Raw genomic sequence first — 12,772 nt, forward strand, 5'->3', positions numbered from 1 at the left:
TTACATTTAGTGTTTCATCTGTATTCATACTATCCCTGTGAACTAGACAGTAATAACATAATGACACACCTATTTTATAGTTGGCAAAAGTGGAGGTTAGTACTTGGATGTTTATAACGCCAGTGAGTGGTCCTAGAATGAAGAACCTGACATCCCAGACTCCAGACCTCCAGTCTGTGGCAACCACCATCTCCATGGTCCTGCCCAGCACAAGCCCCGGCTCAGAGCACAGCTACCCATCAAACACTCACACGTGTCACAAATGCTCACTGAGCGCCCACTGCCAGGCCTGGGGCTGGGAGAGTAACACAGATAAGGTCTTGCTCTCACTAGTGAGGGAGATGGACATTAAAGAAACCAAGAAGTAACAGCAGAGGACCAGCACGAGAGGAGGACTGCGGGGAGAAAAAAACAGGGCGACGTCTGTGAGAGGGCTGGCCATGGGGGCAGAGGGAGAGCTAACTAGCTTAAACAGTGGGCAGGGAAAGCCTGGAAAGGCCCTCTAAAAGGATAATATCTGAGGTAAGTTCTAAGTAAAAAGAAGGAACCACGAATTCCCTGGTGGTCCGGTGGTCAGGACTCCGCGCTTTCACTGCCGAGGGCCCAGATTCAATCCCTGGTCGGGGAACTAAGATTCCACAAGCCACATGGCGCAGCAAAAAAAAAAAAAAAAAAAGAGCCAAAATGTGAGAGAAAAGAGAGGCAGAGGAAATATGAAGGCCCCGAGGCGGCATCATGGCCGGCAGGCTCAGAGGGCAGGAGGGAGGCTCATGAGGCTGGACCACAGGGGGTTCAGGGAAAGTGGTGTAAGCTGTGGCCTGAAAGGTAGGCAGGGTGGGGTCCACAGGGCCCTGTGGGCAGTCTGGACTTCTCCTTAGTGTGAGCAGTACTGGAGCGTTTTAGCGGGTGCAGGTGGGGAGTGATACATTTGGCTGCTGTTAAAGGGAACAGGCTGCAGAGAAAAGGGAAGGGAACTAGGAGACCAATGAAGGGCTGCTGCAATGATCCAAGTGAGAGAATATGGGCGCTGAGACCAGGGTGGAAGCAGCGGAAACGAAGAGAAGTGGATGGGGTCCCCTCGCAGGTTGAGGGTAGAGCTGAGAGGACTTGCTGAGGGAATGGGTAGGGAGGGGGAGGCAGGGAAAGAAAGGAGCTACGAATTAGGGTTCCCATGCTCTGGGCCAGGCAGTGGGTCACTGGTGGTATCATTTACTGGGAAGGGGAAAGCTGAAGAAAGAGCGACTTTGGGGAAGGAAGCAGGTGACCAAGAGTTCCCTTTTGGTCTGTTGTAGCTGAGGCACCTAGTAGGCTCCCAAACGGCAAGTCCAAGTCCACCTCTCATAGCGGGTCTCTCGGTTCCAGCCCACCAGGGGATTCTCCACGTCTATCCATCCTTTCAGACACACTCATTCCTTTCAGGCTTTCAGGAAAAAAGCAACAGTATCCCTTTCCCCTGAGAAGAAAACAATACGTTCCCAGGCTGTGCAGAAAAAGTGAAGGTACACACGGCCCTAGTCTTTGCTTCATTCTTGGGACAATTATCAAAAGTCTGAAAACTGCTGCACTTAAGACTGGGTTTATAATTTTAATGACACAACTCAAACTGATGGTGGGAAAACAACAAGTAAAGGATGTGTACACTGTTAACTACGCCGTTCACAATAAATAATTTTATTCCCACAGTTTGGGAATACAAAATTATGTAAAAAATTTCAGTGGGAAAATGACTTTCCATTTTGATTTAGATAACTCAGATTATTAGAAATGTAATGATTTTAATCTTCTCTGTGGCACGTACCTTGAATAGGCGTTTCTCCTAGCAACTCTCCCCGCTTGGAGGCATTCAGTTGGTGCCTACTATGTGTCCCTGGGTCATGTGTTGGCTTTCCAGCTGACTCGGATAATACCTGAAGTAAGTGGGAGTTCTCTGAGTTTGCAGCCACCACAGGTCTGAAATAATGCACTGGTCGATAGTCTCTTGGCAGTTCGGGTGGTGGATAAATCTTACAAAAACAAAACAAAACAAAACTCAGAACATACAGGCTGCAAGGGGATCATGTTTCATTTAACCAAGAAAACTCATTACCTCTGAGCGTGGTTAACCCCACCCTTTCCCAGGCTAGCACCTGGCGGGGAGGCAGCACTGGGAACAGCCTGCCCAGGTGCCCCGCCAACATCCGTCCTGGGTCTGGAGGGTCCCCAGAACCACACTGTTCTCGTGGTCATTTTAAGTATCACCCCGACCACTCTACTCAGAGATGCTAACACACATGTTCTATATGAGAACAAAAACGATAACTATAGTTACTACTACTGGCCCACATGCAAAACTGGCCCATTGTGAATCAGAAAATTTAGAAAAGTATGATTCACAGCTTAAATAAAAAGAATAACTTTAAATAAGTTACTTTTAAACTCAGAATTCTTGGAACTTCCCTGGTGGTCCAGTGGGTAAGACTCCGTGCTCCCAATGCAGGGGGCCCGGGTTCGAACCCTGGTCAGGGAACTAGATCCCACATGCATGCCGCAACTAAGAGTTCTCATGTCGCAACTAAGAAGCCTGCATGCCGCAACTAAGACCCGGCACAGCCTTAATTAACCATGTAATTAATTAATTTTAAAAAATCACATTAGGTTTAAAAAAAACTTTTTTTTAATAAATAAATTCAGAATTCTTTTTCTGGTTATGTTTCAGTTCCAAATTGGAGTTTCTGGCCTTTTTTTGGTCCAAGGTATTTTTCATTCAAAAGCTGACTGAAGTGAAATTGAAATACATTTGGGAAATTCAGGTATCAATGATGGTAGAACAGATAAGCTAAAAGAAAGTATTAGATATTTTTAAATTATTGCTCTAAATGGTCTCCCTTGCTCTTGGTCTAACAAACACATATTTATGGACAGTCCTATTTAAGCTGTTTTCTAGATTTTTCAGCTACCTGGAATTCTGAGCTCTGTAACCAGTGAAGCACTGAACACCCTCTGGCTGTGGTTCTCAGCCCCAGACGCACACAGCGCTCACTCAAGAGGTTTAACAATGCTGATGCCTGTGTCCCACCCCACAGAGAAGTCGGCAGCAGTCGGAGTTTCCCAAGCTTCCCAGGTGGTTGTAAAGTGCAGCCTGGGGTGAGCACCTAGTCCAATGAAAGTCATGAAAGAGTGCTATTATCATTGTTAGGAAACCTCATTTTTTATCATCTTAGCCTGACCACCTTCTCTGAAAAACGTTAACTCCCAAGTCAGTCAGCAAACACTCTCGTGTTACCATGACACAAAAAAACCCACAGGAGCATGGCAGATAGGAGGGGTGTATACACATGACTCTTCTTAATATCCGCCATCGGATTCAAAGCATTTCAATCCCTCTGCTAAATCACTGCTCTGTTTTGCCTCTGGATCCAAAGGCTGGGTTTTTAGCCACATATTAGAAAACCTGTCTCTCTGTGAAAGGCTCAGTGAACACAGCCCTGCTCTGAATCGTTCACACCCAAAGCCCTACACCAGCGAGGAACCTCCAGTGCCCATATCTCCATTTACACACTCTGCCACAACAGTGGATTTGTCTGTCTGGCACCCTCGATGAGCAGGAGCTACTTGGGGGCCAAGACTTATTTAAACAGTTCTATTTACCTTTGAGTCCTAAGCTGAATGAGTACTTAACCATTTTTATGCTCCCTTTTCATACATGTAAAAAAACTCACATTCTCCTTTGACATAATATGACATTTCTGGTAAATAAGAGCGGCTGACTATGTGCCCAACACTGTTCTGAACATATTCTGCTCTCTGTTACAACACATTAACTATCACGACTAAACAAACCAAAGCTGCTGTAATAACGTATATGGTTTCTCAGGCTGCGCTGCTCCTGGCCTCCCTGCTTCTGGAGAACCACAGGCCAATCCACAGAGGTACTTAACAAATGTTTGCTGAGTTAAAATCAAAAGGCCCATTAAAGTGTGGAACAATCTAAAACAAGGATGCCAAGGAGGCAAATGGCCAGGCACCCCTCCTGAGCTACCAGCACCCATGCTAACCTGTGAGCATGTGACTCTGTTGGGTGTTCAAGAGCCCCGTGGCCAAAGCTGTAAAAATGCTCACAGAAACAGCACTACCTGCAGAGGCATGAGGAGTTCTCCCCAGGACTCGACCCACACGTTCCCAGCTTGTCTCCCTTCCGCTCGGCGCAGGCAAGGAGCCCAGGGAGCCCTGCCCACAGCAGCTAATGGGCTCATGGCGCCTAGGAGGAGCTGGGACCATGGGCTGACACGGCTCTTTGAAATTTTCTTTAAGTTACATTGCCCCTAGGATTAGATCAATTCCATTCTCCCACCAGCTTCTAAGGTACTTCTTCCTTAATGGAAATAACCACTCACTTGAAGTTCGGATTTAAAAGATCGGCAGTTAGATGTTTTGAACACGATGTGGCTACTGACTGACATTTCCAATGCAGAATGTGTCTCCCTGGATAATCACTAGTAACCAGACTGTTGCTTGCTGTTAGCAGAACTTATTTAATCTTTTCAATTGTTAATAGAATAACTCAGATTACACAGCAGCAAATACTTTAAGTGCTAAATCAGTTTAAAAAAAAAAAAAGAAAAATCTTACTTTCTTAGAAGATAAAGGTTTAGAAGCCAAGGAAAATCCATCCAAAATTTTGCCAACGTAGCGAAGCTCTTTCTCTGATTCTACAAAATGATGTCATTTGATTAATTCCAGAGGCAGAGAAACTTAGAATAAGACAAAAGACCTCAGTTTTTTATCTCCGAGAATATAAACACTACATGTCATAGTTGCAATCAGTAAAAGGAAGGAAAGAATGGCATGTAAAGCCCTCACACCTCTGTTGACTCAGTGACTGGCAGCCCAGACCACACCGCTGAAAAGGCTGTCCAGGTAACAATGACACCTCAACATCGTTATTTAGAAAAAGTACGTAAGGTCCTATGCTAAGGGGCACCAAAGAATATACTCTGTAGAGTAAAAGATCTCAAGAAAAACCATCAAGAGAACAAGTATGGATAAAAATAAAAATAACTTTGAAATAGTCATTTCTAAAACTAGGTGAAGAACCATGGGGACATGACCTCCCAATTTCTGTAGCAACCATCCAAGTAAGACACAAAAGGCAATACAACCAGGTCAGCCTGTAATCTAACTGTGGGACCAATTAAAAGGTGCTTTTGTCTTTTTCTCAACTGAAATTCTAACAAGAGACAAAAGATCACTAATTCAGGATATGACTAATGCCCTCTAACTTGCAGCCAGGGATGATCTATTGGTTGTGGAGACAACCCCTTTGATTCTCAAGGATTTTCTGCACATAGAGGTTATGTTGAAAATCCATATGCATGAACTGCATTTTCTGTTGCCAAAAGCCCATGCTACATGACCACCAGCACTTACATAAACTTGGTGTTGAACCCTGAAGCAGGCACGGCTGCCCGCAGGGCAGGTGGCACTGAGATTTTCAGCCGCTTATAATGCAGCACTGCCCTGTAACTACCCTCCCCACAATCTCATTCTTGGCACTTCAACTGACGTATAACTTTTGGACCAGCTTCTGGAAGTCCCTAAAATTCTGTAGGGTAACATAGGATTAAATTACATTCTTCGAATTTTGTATTCTTTTAAAACCCAGCAATCTGGGACTTCCCTGGTGGCACAGTGGTTAAGAATCTGCCTGCCAATGCAGGGGACACGGGTTTGATCCCTGGTCTGGGAGGATCCCACATGCCGCAGAGCAACTAAGCCCGTGCACCACAACTACTGAAGCCCGTGAGCTCTATGGCCCGTGTGCCACAACTACTGAAGCCCTCACCCCTACAGCCTGTGCTCCGCAACCAGAGAAGCCACTGCAATGGGAAGCCCGCGCACTGCAATGAAGAGTAGCCCCCGCTCACCGCAACTAGAGAAAGCCTGCAGGCAGCCACGAAGACCCAGCGCAGCCAAAACTAAATAAATAAATTTATTTTTTAAAAAACCCCAGCAATTTCACCTTTATGAAGAAATAAACAAATATCTACAAAGAGAGAGCCATGAGAATACTATAGCCCTACTTATCATGGAAAAAAAAACAAGAACAATTTAAAAATCAGCCGTGGAGACTGACTACGTATAGATTCACTCAGTGAAAAACCGTAAGGTCAAAACTATAGATGTTGTGACCCTAAGGGTAGGAGAGGGAACTGTGGCAGAGAGGCCGTGAGCAGAGGGTGGGGACCTCAGAGGGAGGCACCAACCCAGGCTTGATGCGGGAAGGCTGAGATTAATCAGCCAGGGCAAAGGTGTTATACAAAGGACAAGCCAAAGATGTGGCTGAGAAGGCAGATTTAAATATGTCTATTTATTATAGGTTAGTAATTATTATAAATTAATACATTATATTAATGTTAGTAATATAGTATGTGTGTTAATATGTTGATATAGTTAATGTAATAACCAACATTTAATATAATCTATAATATTAATATAACGTTAATTTAATATAATATTATATATCTTCTTTTAAGTTATAAAAACAATACACAGTCTTAGTAGAAAAATCTGAAAATATAGGCGAGCAAAAGGAAGAAAATAAAAGTAGCCTAGTTCTCACCCAGAGATAACATCTACTAACGTCTGGGTGCACACCCGCCCAGCACCTCGTGTAAAACCCTGGGTTCTTTTCGTGGCGATGGTGACAGAGGCCGCTCACACTTGCAGAGTGCTTGCTGTGTGCCAGGCACGTTCTAAGCCCTTTACACACGTTAAATTTCCGTGGGATAGGTAAGCCATTGCCGTGCCCATTGCCCAGGCAAGGACGCTGAGGCATAGAGAGGTTGAAGAGCCTGCCTAAAGTCACAGCTGATAAATGGGGAGAGCCAGGATGGGAGCCCAGGGAATCTCTCTTCTCACAGTCTGTGCTCACAGCCATTAAGCAAACTAAAGACTGTTTCTCACCCGCTTTTTTCTCTTCTAGAAATGTAAAATTGGCATCATTTGGGGGAGTGATGCTTAGATTATTTAGATGTATTTTATAAGAGTTAGATCAAACTTGATCTGACTATAGCTAAAAACATCTAAATAGATTATTTTATCTGAACTCTCACCTCCTTACTTTAAGTGGTTGTTACAGTAGGTGCCATTTATTCAGTCTTTGAGGCAGGTACTATGCCAAACCTGTGATGCCGTTTAATCCTCACAATGACCCCCAGAGTGGATTTTATCCTCACTTTCCAAGTGACGCCCAGAGAGGCTACAAGCCTTGCCCATGCTCATGAAGCTGGGTAGTAGAGAGCTGGGATTCGAATCTGGGTCTGATTGAGAGCTAAGATTGAAATCCAGGTCTGACTGAATCAAAATCACATGCCATTAATACCTACTGACTCCTTCCTATATCTTTTCTGGAAAGAAAAACTGAAATCCTACTTAGAACCACAGAGTCTGAATCACCATAAGACTCTGTTGAAATTCCAGGTGTGTCAAGAGGTGTGCATCTCCTAGCTCAAAAGAGCCCCTTAGGAACCAGGTAAGTTTAAGTGATGAGATGAGCTGGGCACCAATCTCCATTTTGCAGCAGGCTCTCTGTGTACCTACCACCTGGTCCCCATGCCTGATCTCCTGACCTGCTGCCTCAGTTGACCTCCCTTGGCTACCTGCCCAGTTCCTTGAGCTGGGAGTGCGTCCCTCTGACCCACTGTCAGCTCTGACCCGCAACACGAGCAAGCACGTGTCCACACACTTGCTCCTTCCCTGATTCCAGGCCCCTCCCTCCTCCCCACCTGACTCTGTCTTGACAGTTGGCTTTGGCCTTGAACTGGTCTAAATCCCACTTCCGTCTTACTTCCCACAACAGGACTCTCTTATCCCCACTTGTTCCTCGCTCTGCATCTTCGACCAACAACTCCCTGCTCCACGGAGGCTAATGTCCCAACACTTGGTCTACCATCAGTTGTGGGTCCATGGAATTACCTTTCTGATTTTTATATTGCCTGGGTGCTGTCCAGCCATACAGTCCGTCTCCAGGCTCCTCATCCTTCAAAATGGTATCATACTTGGATAGAGTTTCCGTGGCATAGATATCATCGTCTTCCTCTTCCAGGGCACCTACACCAAAAGCCTTCAAAAGCAAGATTTCACACTGAGCCATTATAGGTGTTAGCATATGCCTGCCTGCACTGAAGGATAAGGCTATAAGGAGGTGACTGATCAGACCACATTAGCACTTCAAGATCACCAAGAGAGAAGCGAATGGGAGCCCCAGATTAACACAAGTATCCAAGTCTTTTGGAAAACAATGACCAGAAGTGAATGTCATGCCTCCAGCACTGCAGCTGTCCTCCAGACTCAGCAGCAGCCACGGGTCTGGGTCTTAGTGCAGGAAGAGGAGTGGAGAAGACACCCAAGCAGCGGTGCAGGGGGAGAAATGGGGCCTCCAAAAGGAGAAAGGCAGAATGTTCATCTACTGAACAACACGGTCTGGTGCCAGCGCCAGTGACCAGGGTCTGAAGACCGCCGCTACTCTAACGGCTGCTAGAAGAATTCCTAATCTTTGTGGGAAATGGCGAAGAACAAATATCACTTTTTGTTAAAAGGATTGGGAAAAAAAACATGTGAAGGAAAGAAAAGGTACAAATGAAATGACAAAGTAACCATCCTCTGAACTTATTTTAGGAAAGAGACTCTGAATCAATTTGAGAAGACAGGCAATCAGGAAAAGCTCTCCATCTCCTCAAAGGTAAAAAGCAAGTCTTTTTACCAAGGCCCCTTGGTAAAAAGTGAAACTTACACCCAGGTTCTTGACTTAGGGCTTGCAGCACTAGGAAAGAGTCGGAGAGGTAGTACAACTTGGACCTGAACTTGGAGAGGCAGATTGTAATTCAACTATTAAATAAATCAAAGAGGTGAGTGTGGTTTTCTGCTCAGCCCCGCAGGGGTGTGGGAAAGCAGTCCTCACTCCTCACACACAAACTCCACCGGGCACATTAGGTCACAGGGTCTCAGGAACACATATTCAAATTAGGACGGTGTGTTTTACATGTCTTCAGACAAGCTCCTAAGGACAATACAACCACTTTAAGGTCTTCATTTAGTCAACGAATAGTGAGTGCTTACTATGGGGCTAATATAATACAGCAAGAATTCTCATTTGTCAATGGTTCCCTGTTTATAAAACAGAAACACTTTTACCTGGCCTGAAATTCCCAATTTTCTTCCTTTATTCACTCCAACATCTCCAAGATTGTTGGCACCCTCGGGTCCACCACTAAAGAGACTAACGTGTTCTCTTGAAGTTCCAAACAGTGCTTGGTGGGGATCCAGGCCCTTGTAAGCCAGTCCATGTACATTATCTTTAGGTGTGAAATCCACAGGTGTGACATCTTTGGGTGCAAAGGTCACATTTTCTGGCAAGTAGTCATCATCTTCATCCTATTTTCAGTGTTTCAAAATGGAATGAAGGTGAGTCACTGCCTGGTGTAAAGCCTGTAAAATACTATTTTCAAATGCAGTGATTAATTCCAAACAGAACAGTTATCATACTTTCACTTCCACTATTACAAATGACTAAGTCAAGTCCCTGAACAAATGATACTAACACGAACAACTCCATTTTTTTAACCTTTTTTTAACTGAAGTATAGTTGATTTACAATGTTGTGTTAATTTCAGGTGCACAGCAAAATGATTCAGTTTTTTATATATATTCTTTTTCAGATTCTTTTCCATTATAGGTTATTTCAAGATATTGAATATAGTTCCCCGTGCTATACAGTAGGTCCTTGTTGTTTACCTATTTTATATATGGTAGTATGTATATGTTAATCTCAAAGTCCCAATTTATCTCTCCCCCTTGGCCCCCACTGCTATCCCCTTTGCTAACCATAAGTTTGTCTTCCAGTTTGTGAGCCTATTTCTGACAAACAACTCCATATTAAGAATCTGAACAGACTTGGGACATCTATGGGGCTGGCATGTTGCTAAATACACTATCTGACATAATGAGGACATTTTTAGGGTACGGGTATTTCCCTATAATGTGATCTGACTGACTTCTAAAATTTTCCGAACCTAAATTTCACGCTCATAAAGTAACAGGTGCTACTGGGCCAAACTGAAGGTCAATCACCCCAAACAATACCTCAGATCCTTCAGAGTCTCCAGGGGGTAATGCACAGCCATAGATTTTTACTCCAGGATCTATAAAAGAGATTTCAAATGCATTAGTCAGAGGTGACTAAAATTATAGAAACCTGATTCACTGACACTCTTCCACGGTAGACAGCTGAGCCTGTAAAAGACGCTACAGCTTTAGAGTCGGACACTGACCACTCAGGGATTGTTTTCCACCAGCCCCTGCCCCACCTGCACTCTGGCAATGATGCACATGGTGAGTAACCACTACTGCCCAGAACCACTGAGAACCCGAGAGAAAGTACTGCTGCCTCCAAGAGTTCACAGTCTGGCTGGGGAGACCAAGCGACAGGAACAATAGAAAATAATCACGTTAAGCTATAACACAGTTTTGGCAAAAGTAGGAAACAAGAACTTTCATATGCTGCTGGTGGGAAGGTAAACTAGTACAATCCTTCCAGAAAGTTATTGTAAATTACACACAAAAAAACCTTAAAATACGTGCACACCGCTTGACCCAGCAATCTTACTTCTAGAAACATGTAGTCATCAAAAAGTCTGCTGTAGAGTTAATGACAATCAGTACACGTACCAGATTTCTGTCGGCGTGGTCTTCTCTTTACTCGAGGACCAATTCCTTGTCCTTCTTTCCAACCCATTTTTCTTAACAATTCAAAACCAACAGATAACCTAGGATATCAAGGCATTGAAAATGAACTTCTTTTTAAAACACTAACGAACAGTAGGAAATAAGCAGCTCATATACCTGTCATGCCTCAGCCCTTTCCCCCATCCCTACTAGAACTGCATGGCCCTGCTGTTCCCACCACAGCTGACTGGACCTGGGGAAGCTGATCAGATGCCCCCTCTCCCAGGCCTTTACGATGGGCACATAGATGTCAAGCATGTGGTCTGGGAAACCATGATGGTCTGAGGCTGCCACAACAGGCCACATACCCAGGAGCAGAACAAAGAAGTATGCAGAAAGAGGGCAGAATGAGGAGAGAGCCCTTAAGGCTTGTGAGGCAGGGAGTGGGAGGGAAGTCACCCCAGTTCCTAATAGCTCTCCAGCTGCCATGAGCCCCACTAACACAGCTAGTGCCTGGAGCTCTAGAGCACTCCATGTGGTAACAGCGCAAGGTCCTTTTGGCAAAACCCCCTTTTGTACTCAAGCTAGGCTGAAAGGGCTTCTCCTACTTGCAACCAAACTATCCCTAAGTAAGATCATCACACATATGCAAGGCAGTGATGCCAAGATCAGAAAAGCCAGAATTAAACTCTTCTTACTTTGCTGGTGTTATGAGGTCGTCAAGCAAAGTGGCGCCAGGAATAGGGGCAGTAGCTGCTGCTAACTGCCTGGCCTTTTCTCGTATTCGATCTTTGGTTTTAGAAGCAAAATCATCTGTGGTAACAATCGCTTTAGGTGCTATCCCAAATTCACTAAGATCCTTAAAAAAAAAAAATTCAAACAGAATTACTTACATTATTTGGAAAGTGATTAAACATGATACATTACACAGCTCTATTACTTTAAAAAAAAAAAAAGTTAGAACTATGATTCAGTTAGGGATCAGCAGAGCAGCTGATTTACACCCTGACTTTGGATAAGCTAAGGCCAGTGCCCAAGGACAGGGGCATGACAGTGGCCACTCAGTGAAGCCACAACAGGCACTGCCAAGCTAGGAAAACAGGAAGTAAGTGCTCTGTTCTTTGTTCTTCTTGGACAGTACCTCAAAGGTCAGTGTGAAGGCGGAAAAGGTCTTGGAGGCACAGTCAGCAAGCATTCGGGAGCACCTCTGTGCCAGGCTTAGAGTTAAGTACCATCCGCTCCCTGTCCAGCAGCCACAGACCCTTCCGCTCTCCCCACGGAGCCCTGATGCTGTCCAGGCACTGGCCTGGCTCTGCGCCACCATGCCCTTCAGGAGTGATGTCCCTTGGGGGGGATGTGTTGGGGCAGGGGAGGGTTAGGGAGTGGGGTTCACATCTTGTCTAAGCCAGTCATTCTGATCCCATTTTCCTCACCAGGGACTGCTTTAAGAATGAGCTTGTAGAACAATTCACTGGAGCCGATGTGAGGGAAAATCCACCAAAAGGCTTCTCTGCTCTCAAGGAAAGATTCCAAGAAGAAAGTCCTCCTCCCCACTGGATAATGTCATCCCAGATGTGCCACCTGGAACTACTGTGGCCACCTTGCAACAGTGAGGTAAGGTCATGGAAGGACAAGCTGACATGCAGAAGCTACCTGAGAGCCTGGGGCCTTGCTGACATCTGGACTTCTTGTTCCATGAGATACGTTTCCTCATAGATTCTGCTAGTCAAACAGGAAGGGGACCACCCCTTGCCACTTACCTGCAGCCTAAAACATGCTCAGGTAAGTAGTTTACTTAATTTTTATCACAAATGAACCCATGACTAGGTTTTTTAAGGTAAGAGAGGCTTAATTTTACCAGAAAATGTAGCCCAGGCTGCAGGCCAGTAGCACCACTTTAGAAACCCCACACCGTTTACCCGTAAGAAGCGGCAGTCATGGTCACTTTAGTGAGGTGCCCAGATACCTGCACAGGGCTTCCTTTCACTCCTTTCTCTAGTCTAGTCACTCACTCCTCCTTAAACTGCAGTGTGCATAAGAGTCACTGTGACTTAGAGAATGGACTTATGAT

At 44.9% G+C, this 12,772-nt stretch overlaps 1 protein-coding gene across 1 annotated transcript in view; it reads right to left on the reverse strand.

The window, feature by feature from the left end:
• The window catches only part of GPATCH1 (G-patch domain containing 1), a 43,892-nt gene that overhangs the window by 22,313 nt on the left and 8,807 nt on the right, over positions 1-12,772 (reverse strand). The window contains exons 4-10 of the mRNA XM_032614707.1: positions 11,400-11,560; positions 10,705-10,802; positions 10,120-10,178; positions 9,172-9,411; positions 7,954-8,101; positions 4,609-4,688; positions 1,799-2,003 (exon numbers count right to left, since the gene is read on the reverse strand). Coding sequence (XP_032470598.1) covers positions 1,799-2,003; positions 4,609-4,688; positions 7,954-8,101; positions 9,172-9,411; positions 10,120-10,178; positions 10,705-10,802; positions 11,400-11,560 — 991 coding nt within the window. The remainder of the gene's footprint in view (positions 1-1,798; positions 2,004-4,608; positions 4,689-7,953; positions 8,102-9,171; positions 9,412-10,119; positions 10,179-10,704; positions 10,803-11,399; positions 11,561-12,772) is intronic.

Source organism: Phocoena sinus, chromosome 19 (genome assembly GCF_008692025.1).
Source record: "Phocoena sinus isolate mPhoSin1 chromosome 19, mPhoSin1.pri, whole genome shotgun sequence".
In the NCBI taxonomy this organism is placed as follows: Eukaryota; Metazoa; Chordata; class Mammalia; order Artiodactyla; family Phocoenidae; genus Phocoena; species Phocoena sinus.